At 43.9% G+C, this 12,275-nt stretch overlaps 1 protein-coding gene across 7 annotated transcripts in view; it reads left to right on the top strand.

Moving 5' to 3' along the window:
* Window positions 1-12,275, top strand: part of LOC308194826 (uncharacterized protein) — an 82,908-nt gene that overhangs the window by 12,172 nt on the left and 58,461 nt on the right. For 3 of the 7 annotated variants that reach the window (XR_013950900.1, XM_080591282.1, XM_080591283.1), the window contains exons 2-3: window positions 652-729; window positions 3,926-4,018. The exons of 1 other annotated variant lie outside the window; for it this stretch is intronic. Coding sequence is in view for 2 of the 6 variants with exons in the window: in XM_080591282.1 (XP_080447408.1) it covers window positions 652-729; window positions 3,926-4,018 (171 nt within the window). In the remaining 4 variants the exon portion in view is untranslated. Of the gene's footprint in view, window positions 1-651; window positions 4,019-12,275 lie in introns of all 7 variants that reach the window. 3 more of the 7 variants (XR_013950901.1, XR_013950902.1, XR_013950903.1) reach the window with 1 other exon arrangement.

Raw genomic sequence — 12,275 nt, 5'->3', positions numbered from 1 at the left:
CCTGGTGAAGGGTCAGCTTTGAAATACCTTGATGGCCAGAGTGGTGCTTTCCTTTCTGCCCACATCTATGTGTCCGTACCACCAGCAGCCGTGTGAAGCCATGGGACTGTCTCCAGGGGTATTTTAACGGGGAGACTAATGGGTTTATTTTAGTGGAAGACACTTCTGCCACCATGTTACCCCCGGCAGCTGTTCTGGTCTATTGCAACAAAGCTGTAACTGCTGTGGTGTGCTGCAGGCATCCTCTGAAATGATTAAGACTTGGCTAACTGAATTGTCATCCCATAGATTTGAAAAGGAGCAAAGCTTTTTGGTTGGCTTTACATTCGTACTGGCATCGCTTGTATCGTATGGGTAGATATTTATCATTAAGACACCCAGAGGAAGGAGAAGACATCTGCTTCCAGTTGCCTCTGGCTAGGGAAGCTTTTATATATGTGTTGGCTGAAGGCGGAGTGGGATACAACACGTACAGAAAGCTTGCAAGCCCTTGGAAAACAGCAGCAGATGCTTCCCATAAATAATGGGGGTAAACAGTGTGCTTGGGCAGCAGCGCAGGCATGTAGTGAAATCTTGTGAGCAAAACACTCAGTAAAAGCAATACTTCATGATGAACATAACAGCATGGGTTTTTTTTTTTTCTTGTACTAGGTGCTTGCATGCTGCGCTGTTTTTGTGGTAGAGTCTTCTCCAGCACAGACCAGTGCACCCATTTCCAAGGGCTCTGATGTATGCTTCATCTTACACGTATTTTGAAGGAAAAATATCCAGTTAACATCTATATATTCACAGTTGAACCAAGTACTTCAGTGCAAAACCGTCAGTATTATTTTGTGGGGAGATTATTTTTTTTCCTACAGTCAGAGACAGAATATATCTCACCCTCCAAACAAAGCTAGAGAAAGCTGACTGAATATCAAACAGATTTTTCTAAAACGAGCCATACTATTTATTCCCAAGCTGTGTCTTCCATAAATACAAAATCTCTGTATCAAAGGTGCTTTCAACCCAAGTACCACGCCTTTGAAATAAATAAAGGACAGGCACCTAGATATAACTCTTCCAAAACAGTTTTATAGCTAGTTAATCAATACATCGCAACAGACATATTGCCTTTTATTTTCTGTTTATACACCACCCCGGATCCTTGTATATAGTCTTGATGCCAGCACAAGGATACACGAGCTTAGAGATCAATACAAAACACTTCTTCAGGTATATTGATCGCCAGCTGCTAAGGATGGCGATAAATTCCTGCAGATTACCTTTCTGCCGGGGAACCTGTTAAACCCGCAGCCCGTACCTGAGCTGTGACAGGCTGGTTGTGCCCGTGGTGGCACCACCCAGGGACACGGACGCACGCCATTCACATTCAGGCAGCGTGAAGCCAAAAACAGGGTTTTCACATGCCCCCAAGAGCTCACCCCTTCTGCCTGCCAAAAAAAACATCAGCAACAGCTTTGAGGCTGCAAGTTTTTGGTGTGAGCCTTCGGGCTCTGACGGGTGACGCTGCTGGGCAGCTCCCGGGATGCTTGGCTGGCCTCTGGACACGTGGTGCTGGTGCCTCCGGCTGCTCTCAGCTCCATCAGGAGCACATGGGAGACATGGGACAGGAAGAAATGCCCTGTTTCTCTTTTCTATTCCTCTGGGAAAAGGTGGCAGGAGCTTGGGGATGTTGGTTGGGTTTCGTTTAGAGAGGCAGGGAGTCTAATGTGCCCTATTTTACTTCTGTCCTCTCTTCTCTCTTGGGAGGAGAGAAATCGAGAATGACAGCTAAAAGGGAAAGAATGCCAAAAGAGGAAAAACATCTTGAAAAGATGACTTCTGATTTTATTTTTATTCTTTTTTTGACTAATCTCATCAATATTTGCTTCAGTATTGAAATATTGGGGAAAAAAGAAAAAACAAATTTAATTACCCCCTCATTGCTATGGAAAATGGGAGCTGTGTACCACAGATTTCTGTAGTGCTGCTATCTAACCTTATTTTTGCAAACACTAGACCTCTATTTGGAAGGATTTTTCCCACTCAAGATGCAGGGGCTCTAAGAGCACGGGCTTGCCGGATGTGCTCTGCATATTGCAGAAGTAGGCGAGCAGTGAGGCCACCTGCTCAAGGACACTTGTCTCCAGTTTATCTCCTGAATTACACTGCAGAAGCTTGAATTGTTTCCATCAGCAAGTGTCTCTTGCATTTTGGAGAAGATCTGTGATGAGTAAAGGAGGTGCCAGGGCGCAAATGAAAGAAGTGGAATATTTTGAGCTTGATAACCTTTAACAAAACATATTCATTATGGTTCATTTTGTCAAGGGGGCAAGGTGGACACTGAAGTGTTGCATTGCTCTGCACAAACAAGACCTCCTTGAGTCTCAGTGTCACTTGTAGCTGAGCCACATACCAGTTGCTTCCCCTCGCTGTTGAGTGAGATGTCCAAAGAGGAAAGCAGTGATCAGAGCAAAGTGCGAGCACAGCATCAAGTCCTTCACCTCTGTGCATTTTTAGAGAAGGAAAAGAAAATTAGTGGGCTTGCTAAGGCACATCTATAAAACAAAGCTTGTTCTTGCTCCCTTGCTTGTCCAGGAAGAATTCCCATATGATCTTTAAAGATCCAGAGCATGCCATAGCATCTTTTTATAAAACAAACTACAAACAACGTTGCCTCCTTTGTCTGCTGTTCCAGTGCAGGTGTTGGAAACTGAGTGAAAACAGTGCAGTGATGCTTGTGCGTATACAGCTCATGATTTGATTGTTTTGTTAACATTTTCGTAGCTGTTTCATTAAACTGAATGAGGTTATTTATTTATTCTTTTGTAAATAATTGCTTCTGGAGAAGAAAGAAAACTTTGTTTCATCATTTGAATTACCTGCACTACCCAGGGTTCATGAGCCGGCTGGTTTTGTGCACCCTCCAATTAACAAGCCAAGTCTTAGAAACCAGGTGCTCTTTGGAAAAGAGGCCATCTCTCTTTGATGTGCTTTTTGGTTTTTGCTTGTCAAAAAGGAATTCATGTCCGGTGATCGTAGCTCTGCAGCGATAAAGATAGTAAATCAGGTTAGCCTGGAGGTGAAGCGTGGAGAAGCAGGTGACTTGCCTGGCAAGGCATTGCAAAGGGAAGAGCTGAAGCTTTGTGCCCCGGTTCCTGGTTCCCTGTAAAATATTGCCTGTCACTGAGAAGTTCCCAATGGACATGCGTATGGCTACATAGCTTTTCACTGAGCTGCATCTGCTGAAGTTTTTGCCCCTGTGGTGAAAATTAGGCTCAGAAAAAATAACCGTGTCTGTGATGGGTTAGTGAACTCCAGGGCATCATCCTGTGGCAAAGGGAGATCTGAGCCAGTGTGTGCTTCTGGCTGGAGTCAGCCACATTCATCATCTAAGGAAGCAACAGCACACGCAGTGCCTTCCAAAGGTGTAGCAGCGATGTCCTTGTGCTTCACTTCATGCTCCTGCAATCCTGGCTGGGCTTGTGGCCAGCACTCAGCCAGAGCATCCATGCCCTCGCACCTCCACCTTGCACGGGCAAGGTCTGCGGACAGAGCTGCTCTCGTGCCCCTGTCGTATCCCTGGTGTCTCAGCACCATAAAATGTTTGTTAATGATTAGACTTACGACTTGAAGAAGAAGAAAAAAATAGCCTTGCCTAGCGAAGAGGCTGAGAATTCTCACCAAAAGGGTGGCGTGTGGCTAGAAAATGCAAAGGCATTGGTGAAATCAAAATGATGTTTGCTAGTGGGGAGAAAAAAGGGGGGGGGGGGTGTTCTACATTTCCATAGGGTGAATAGCTGCTGCCAGTAGTGTTTTCTGTGAGCGTCTAACAACAAACCTGTCTGTTGAGTGTGTGGTGTTCTGATACTTGGTGAAATTGCCTTATTTTGTTTTTCTACATGTGTACATTGGAAACTGTAAAATGTTATGAGGGGTCCAGAAATCTGCACTGTTGCTGATGAGGCTGAATGCATCGCTTCGTCTGGCAGAGTTGAACTGTGGGATTAAAAGGAAAAGCTGGAGCCAGCCAGGGGTAAGGAAGTGCTCTGCACCAGGCTTGAGACCTGTTCTGTGCAGCCTGCCTGGACATAGTGTGTTTTTTCTCCTTTCTGCTTTTAAAATATGCATTATTTTCTTCTATCATAAATGTGACAGTCTTATATTGAGTGATGCTGGTGTCTGGCTCTGAAGTAAATGGCTATATGTGTGGTGAGGGAGGGAGATGTGTAGGATACAGAGGGTGTCCCTGGGCAGGGGGCTCAGCTGCCTCAGGGACATCACCTCCCCTTCTTTATATCCTAAACGCAACATAAAAAGGGTGGTTGGTTTTTTCCTCGCTGTACGTGAGGGAGGATGAATCAGCACAGACACTCAGGCTGGTTAGCTGGGGACAGCAAGCTCTGTGCCGTGTCCCGGGCGCTTGGCAATCGGCCCCATCAGCATACCTGGGCTCCGTGGGCAAGCAGCCAATTAATCACAGTCTAATCACAGAGGGACAAGGGTTTCGCTGCTCAAATAACAGTGAGGCGATGCTGTGCCGGTGGTGTAAATTACGCAGTCCAATCTTGGGAAGGCTGCAGGAAAGACAGTCTATCAAAATGCCATTATGTGGCGTGCACAACTCGCTGCTGCTGTCTGGGCAGGCAGGTAGCCGCGGACTCTTTAACGACGAATTTAATGATAGACTCCTGAAGAATTACTGTTGATTACTCTTCTCATATTCATTTCAACCCTTCTCCCTGTGGACACGGAGATGGGCGCACGGCGACCGCGTGTCAAATCGCCCTCTCTAGCCCTGCGTGCAACAGCTCTGAGCACCAGCTGGGGACGGTCAGGTGTGGCTCTGAAGCAAAAAAGTCTGTGTATGGAGGGGCCTGATCCTCCTGCAGGAGGCAGGGGGGCCTGGGGGCAGCAAGGGGTGCTGGGGCCACCCGAGGGGTGTGGAGGTGACCGTCCCTTTGGGGCCTGGGTGGGAGGTGGGAGGGCTGGTGCCCTGACAGGGACGCTGCCGAGACGCTCCGCTGCTGCCCTAAGATGGCTGCTTCTGCTCTCCACCACGAGCAGGGCAGAGGCTGGTGGGCCAAAAAAAAAAAAAATAATTTTGGATGCATGATCAAAAAGTACATATATGCACGTATGTGTGGTAATGGCATCCACATCATGTCCATGACAGCAGGGGGAACTTGAGCCATCGCACTTCAAATGACAGCATGGCTAAAACTGAAGCTTTGTTTAATTCTGTGGAATGACAAACATTTCCCCCCTTCATTGGAGAATCTTCCTTGCACATCTGAATGAAGAAGCTCTCATTTGCTTTGTGCTCTCAGCTTTTGGCAATAAGTGAACAGCAGTCTGGCTTCAACCTTTACTTCTTCCCTCACCCCCTGCAAAAAAAGGATTTAAAAATGTGTATTGTTTTGTCAGGATGGTTAGATCCCAAAAGAACTTGGGTCTGCAGCACAGCCTCCTTGAAATAACGTTATCTTGCATCATAGAGGCCTCCCTGAAACTTTATCATCACTGTTCCCAGTGCAAAGTGTTGCTCTTTCATGGCATCTTTGTATTCCCCAATCCAGCCACTTCAGCTACTAAAAATAAATTGTCTGTTATCAGGGAATAAAAGCAGCTGACGTATCATGGGAGCTGTTTCTGCCCGGAAAAGCATAAAGTTAGAAACTACCTTTTTCAAGACATTCATATTTTTATGATCCATTTTGGACCATGTATTCATTAATCTCTTTCTAGCAGTAGCCACAATTAAACTTTACAAGCAGGGTAGTCTGAGGAAAAAGATCATGACTGTGTTTCTTCAAAGTGTAATAGTAGACAATAAAACGTGAACGTGAGGAAATAATATTTAAATTTAATCCCCCTAGTCCATACAATAACCTTCACCTTATCTCTGTACTATGCAGCATTAGCTATTCCTTTTTTATTTTGGCTACCTGGTTCTGTTAGCTGATAACTGTATCACAAGTCTGTAGGTACGTGAGATGAATTTTTGTGACTGACTGTGGGATGGCTTCATGCATGTCTTATTGAAGACATTCTCACTCTGAGTCTGACCTGTTCTGACTTTCACTGTGATGGTAACAGCAGCCTTCAGGAAGCAGAAAAGGAGACAAACTTGGAATCCATTGCAGGGGTGGTCAGTAAGATGGGAGGTCAATTGTATTGTAAACCTAAAAAATTATGCTGTGCTCTAGCTGGTATTGCACGACATGGTGGTACAGAAACACATGCAAGAACCCGTCTTTTCCGCTGTTTAAATGTGTTTTAAGGCTGACTGCAAATCCTATAAGTATGTGTAGGTTGTGGAAGCAGGGTGGGATGGGAGGCTTTGGGATGGGGGTCTGTTAGCACTTGCACACAGAAGTCCTGGAACTCTAGATGCGGGAAGGCAGAGCTGGCCTGAGGAGGTATCGTGGTGGGTCTGATCCAGTGTCAGTGAGATACTCTTGACTTAAAGAAAGATCTGAATGAGATCTGGGAGCCTACATTTCACCGAGTACAGTAGGCCAATCAGGGGTGATTAGTGACTAGAGATGAATGAATTTAGGCAAAGTTGTACTCTTTTTCTTCTGTTTTCTAATGCTGGTACATTGAGATTAATATTAAGCCACTAAAGAATATAGATTTAGAAATAATATCATCATCTCATCAGAGCTGTCAGATTTTTATTTTTTTTCAGTGAGGAACAGGCTTTTGCTGTAATGTTAATTTATGGATTTTTGCTCACTTTGCTTTTTTTTTAATGATTTACAAATGAATTTGTGATTGTTTCATTCCTTCTTGAAAAAGCTTTCTTTTTTTTTTTTTTTGAAGAAGCTGCAGTGTGTTGGATTAAAGTGCAAATATCTGCTTGAAGACTCTAACAAGTTCTGTGCCACTAAGGGCCTTTGATTTCTGCATTTAATTATGTCTCATTGGATTATAATAATCCTATTCCTCCTTGTTTCTTGAACTCAGTCTTCCATACTTGTCTTGCACTTAATTAAAGGTGCCTCCTTTGCTACTAGGCTGGTAGGGAAATTAAGGCTGACACACGAGGGAGCTTTGCATCTGGAGGAATCTTATTTTTAACCTCTCAAACTCAGCACCTGCAGGGCTCCTGGCAGGTGAACTTATATTCTAATATTGTGATATCTGCCAAGAGAGTGGTCCCATCTGCATTGCCAGAAGGTTGGAAAAGGTTCCCTGGAGACCTGTGCCAGGTGGTGCCACCATCCAAAGTAGTTTAAAAGCCAGTGCTGTACATCATTTGACCTGTTTTTACTCTGACTTTTGGTTGGAGAACATACCTGAGGGCTCAGAAAATATGGGGGGAGTTGACACCAACCAGCAAGACCCAGAGACAGGCAGGGTGCTTGGATGGCAGAGCCTGGTCCTCCTGGTTATCCCTTCTGGGGAAGCTGATGGTGATGCAGTGTTCTTTGCTGGTCATGGTCCCCATTGTGGGGTGGATGGCTGATGGCTCTCCAAACCATGGGACCATATCCATCTCCATATGGGCTCATGTTGGCCAAGGAATCAGGGTTTCCTCTGGCAGATCTTCTAACATACAGCACACTGTCATTGAACTAATATCAATCAAGGCAGTCTTGTTTCCTCATTTTCTCCCCATAAACCTCATCTATTTCATATTGCTCGGTATGAAAGTAACAGCCAGCAATGGTATACTGTCCATGGTATATTGTCTATGGGACTGATGAGATACATCTGTCCTGAGGAAACTGGTGGATATAGTTGCTAAGCCAATATACATCACATGTGTGAAGCTGTGGCAATCCAATGAAGTTCCCACTGACTGGAAGAGAGGAAACACAACCTCCATTTTTAAAAAGGGAAAAAGGAAGATCTAGGGAACTACAGGCCAGTTAGTCTCACCTCAGTGCCTGGCAAGATCACTGAGCAGATCCTCCTGGAAACTATGCAAAGGCACATGGAAGATAAGGAGGCAATTGATGACAGCCAACACGGCTTCACTAAGGGCAGATTGTGCCTGAAAAATTTGGTGGCCTTCTACAATGGAGTTATAGCATTGGTGGATAGGGAAAAAGCAACTGACATCAGCTACCTGGACTCGTGCAAAGCATTTGGCACTGCCCTGCATGATATCCTTGTCTCTAAACTGGAGACACATGGATTTGATAGATGGACCACTCGGTGGGTGAGGAATTGGCCGTACAGTTGCACTCAGTTGTGGTCAAAGGCTGAATGTCCAAGTGAAGATCCCTAATGAGTGGTGCTCCTCAGGTGCTCCAGTACCTAAAGGGGGCCTACCGGAAAGCTGGGGAGGGTGTCCTTCGGGGAGTGTAGGGATAAGACAAGGAGTAATGGTTTTAAGCTAAAAGAGGGTGGGGTTAGATCAGATAAGGAAGAAATTCCTCACACAGAGGGTGGTGAGGCACTGGAACAGGTTGCCCAGAGAAGCTGTGGATGCCCCGTCCCTGGAAGCATTCAAGGACAGGTTGGATGGGGCTCTGAGCAACCTGGTCTAGTAGAAGGTGTGGAAGGGGTTGAAATTAGATGGTCTTTAAGGTCTCTTCCAACCCAAACCATTCTATGATACAATAATTCGGACACAATCAAACAGCTCAAAAGCTGTCTTCTCAGAGCCCATGTCATGAGGCACAGGTGATTTTCATTTTCCCTTTTTAGTAGTCCATGACCTGCTCCAGAAGTGTCTTTCTCAAATTCCAGTGGTTGAAATTCCCAAATTTGCATGGTTGTATTGTAGGTACCTAAAGGGTAACCAGCTTTTCAAAAGTTTAGGAAGCCTGAAGCTGCTCTCTCACATGCAAAAGGACCATCTTGGTTTTTTGGCTCCCTGTTTTTATTTTCAGAGAGCAAAAATACATGCATATACACTAGTTTCCATTCTCCCCTTACGTAAAGAAATAATCATAACAAGTCTAAAAAAGTGAAAGGTTATTCTGGAAATCTGCTGTTAAACATTTGTGAGATATTTAGAGGTGAAAAGAAAGAAACTTGAATACTGTGCTAATTTCTAACTAAATCTGGCTAAATTCTAACTAATGTCTTGGCAAAGCTTCCCCCAACTCTCCTTTTTCTTTTAATAGCAGCATTTTATGATTAGTGATGAGTTTATGCTTTTGACCCTCTTTTTGCTGTGGGAGTAGCTTCATTAGCAGAAATGGAAGAAAGAGCAGCACTTGACCCTTTTCTGAGAGCTGGGTGCCCAGGAGAGGAGGGCAGATCTGCTCTCCCTGCCCCTCTGCTGGCTGCTGGGCTTTGTGTAAAGCAGGAATGCTGCAGGAATGGGAAGAAGAAAAATCTTTGGACAAGTGGAAGAAATGCTGTGTCCAAGCCAGCCTTATGTTACAGAGAGCTCTCCATGCTGGGGTGGAGGAAATCAACGAATGGTTTAGGTTGGAAAAATGCAGTGTTTTTATATTTCTGATGAATGCAGAATACCTCAGTGGACAAGAAAATCACCTTTTCAGAAACACTGGCCCAAATTTGTGTATTGTGTGACTCCATTGCAGTCCAGTCGAGCTACAGCAGGGAAGAATCTTGCCTGCTGGCTACATAGATTCAATGCTTTATGGACAACATTGTTTATTGTTTTTAAAATAATACTTTGCACAGAAATGCTCTGAAATCCATGGCGTTAAATGAAGACGAGGTTGGTAAAGATACCTCATTTGCATGTCTCGTAAATGCGCTTTACAGTGGTTTTGTCCACCTGATATTCAGTGTGTGTGAACGCATGAGAGAGAGCATGCAGATTTAAGAGAGGTTGTATGCATTTATATCACAAACCCATACTAAAATGTGTAGACTGCTGTCTTGAGAAAAATGGTAGCTAATACAGCATAGTAAGTAGTTCAGGTCAAGTATTTTCAAGCAATTGTCAGAGCTGTATGCTATAGCATTCTAGGATGCTAATTTCACAATTAAAGTGTGGTTTGTGCATTGTGCACCACTGAGAAATGTTGCAAGGAAACAAAGCAAAGAAAATGTACTTTTTGGCACTGTATGTATCTTTGCATTTTGTGTTTGCAGCTGCATTGGGACACAATGCTCTCTGAGGTCTGTGTTACTCATTTATAACTTACTATCCGATAACTTTTAGCTCATGCTGTTGTGAAACTTGGCTTTCCAAGTACATGCAGTTATTTTCAGTTCTAATCACCTTATTTTTCAGTTTTATTCTATTCAGCTTTATTCAGTGAATGGATTTTTCTACGTGACCTGTGACTCAAGACCCGTGAGTCATCCCAGCTTCTTGGAATCAGCCAACGGATTTTAGGGCATTACACTCCTTATTCCTGAACGTGGTGAATTGGTATTTTGTGATTACCACAGCTTTTTCCTTTGATCCCTGTTTTCTCCTTCCATTCTGCAAATGCAGATCTGACCATGGTCCTCCTCCACCCCGGCTGTATCCACAGCTATATCCAGCAGGCTCCTCCAAGGCATTTTTAACCAGGTCTGACCACTGCATGGCAGGGATCTGATCATTACACCAAGCCATAATATTTGTTCTGGCGGCTAAAGAGAGAGTTTAAACTCTGCCACTCTAATAGGATTATGCGTTTATACTCAGAATGATTCCGGCTTCAGAGAAACATTTCTGAAATCAGATTTGGATTCCCACAGGCTTTGCTTATTTTTGGAAGCCGGTGAGTGATGGTGCGATTCATTGAGCTAATTGAAGAGTGGCATACGTAGCACAGGTTTCACACTAGAAAGGATGAAGCTTGCTGGAGAAAACAAGCTTTGTCTTTCCCAGTGAATCTCCAAAATCAACTGCTGTGAGCTGTTAGCTGGGTCAACACCCCCAGGGCTGTTCTGGCCGCTGCTCCCTCCTTGTGGGGCATTGTGTGCTGGTGGTCCCCAGCAGCTCCCGTAGCAAGGGAGATCCTGGGTGACACTGGGCCCGCCTGGTTTTGCTTCCAGCAGGCTGTCTCGCGTCTGAAATTAGTTCTCTCTTTAAGCACCGCTATTGAATAATAGCGAGTATTTAAAATGGCAATTGCTCCTCTGATCTAGTCCCTGCAAGAGTCCCTCTTAAGGTAGGACATCTAATTTGACTGCCACTAAATCCTCTTTAAAGGCTGGTACTTCCCACTGTCATGAATTGTCTCCTGCTCTCACCTGCTGAAATAATATCTTGCCTCTGCTTTTGTTGAATGAGGCACACTCTTAACCCTCTAATGAAGTTCACAAAGGATAGACTTGCTGTGAGAGTGGACTTGAATATGATTTTGATTTTTTTTAATTAATTTGGGAAACTCCACGCATAACAGGTCTGTAAGTGGGCTTTTACTTAGCAATTGTGGGGGTTCGTTTTAGTGAGAGATTTTTCTGGGATTCAAGACTTTTTTCTTTACCATAGACTGAATCTTCTCTACATAAGGGCTTTCTGTTCCAGGATATGTTAGTCATTTCCTTCTCATTATGTTTTTCAAATAGTTCTTGCTATCATTAGAGTCTCTTTGTTAACACACCTTAAACTATGATGATTATCATTAGCAATGTGGCAAAGGAAGCGACTAGTTCAAACTGAATCTCCTAGCTTTCGTACTCGGCTGTGAGAGGGTGTTCTGCAGTGCTTGGCCTCTGCAGGTAGGGCTGTCTGGTAGGAATTTGGCCACTGTGGGAGAGATTTCTGTAATCGAGACATGCAAAACAGTAGCATTTCCTTGTGTTGTTTATTACACAGAGACAGGATTGGCGTCTGCCCCCGAGTTCAACTTGTCTTTTATTGGTAAAACAAGAAAGCTATAAAGGAATAATTAAGATAACAACAGGTGGCAAATGTAAAAGGCAGCCAAAATGAAATGGAATTATCTGTGGACAAATGAATAATTTTAATTTGGCTCTAAGTTTGGTAATCAAAAGTGCAAGAGTGCAAAACTGATCGCTGGGAGAAAACCAGAAAATGGATGTACTCAGGGTTGAGCATTTATGAAAGTGGTTTTATTGTACACTACAGAATTTTATGTCTTCATTGTGTCACTGTTAAGTGTCCAGAATTATTCTTCTTTAATGAGTAAAATAAAAATGTGCTTAATGTGTGAGTGTTATAGGTCGATGGGAAAGACAAGTCTGCAAAGGATATTTCTACTTTAGTACTCAGTATTTGATCAATGTCTTACGGAATACATGAAAATACAGAGTCAAGAGTGGGCTTTGGGTAAATGCTTCATTCTCCTTAGAGCTTTATTCCTCAGTGTGGTATTTCTGAAGGGGACAAAAATCATTTTTTCATTTACAAAGGAAGAGTAATGACTGCATGGAAATGGCATGGACAGGTCCAC

The sequence above is a fragment of the Anser brachyrhynchus genome (assembly GCF_964034855.1).
Source record: "Anser brachyrhynchus genome assembly, chromosome: 4".
Classification (NCBI taxonomy): domain Eukaryota; kingdom Metazoa; phylum Chordata; class Aves; order Anseriformes; family Anatidae; genus Anser; species Anser brachyrhynchus.
Note: the sequence above shows the minus strand (reverse complement) of the source record. Positions and strands in the feature narration are given on the sequence as shown.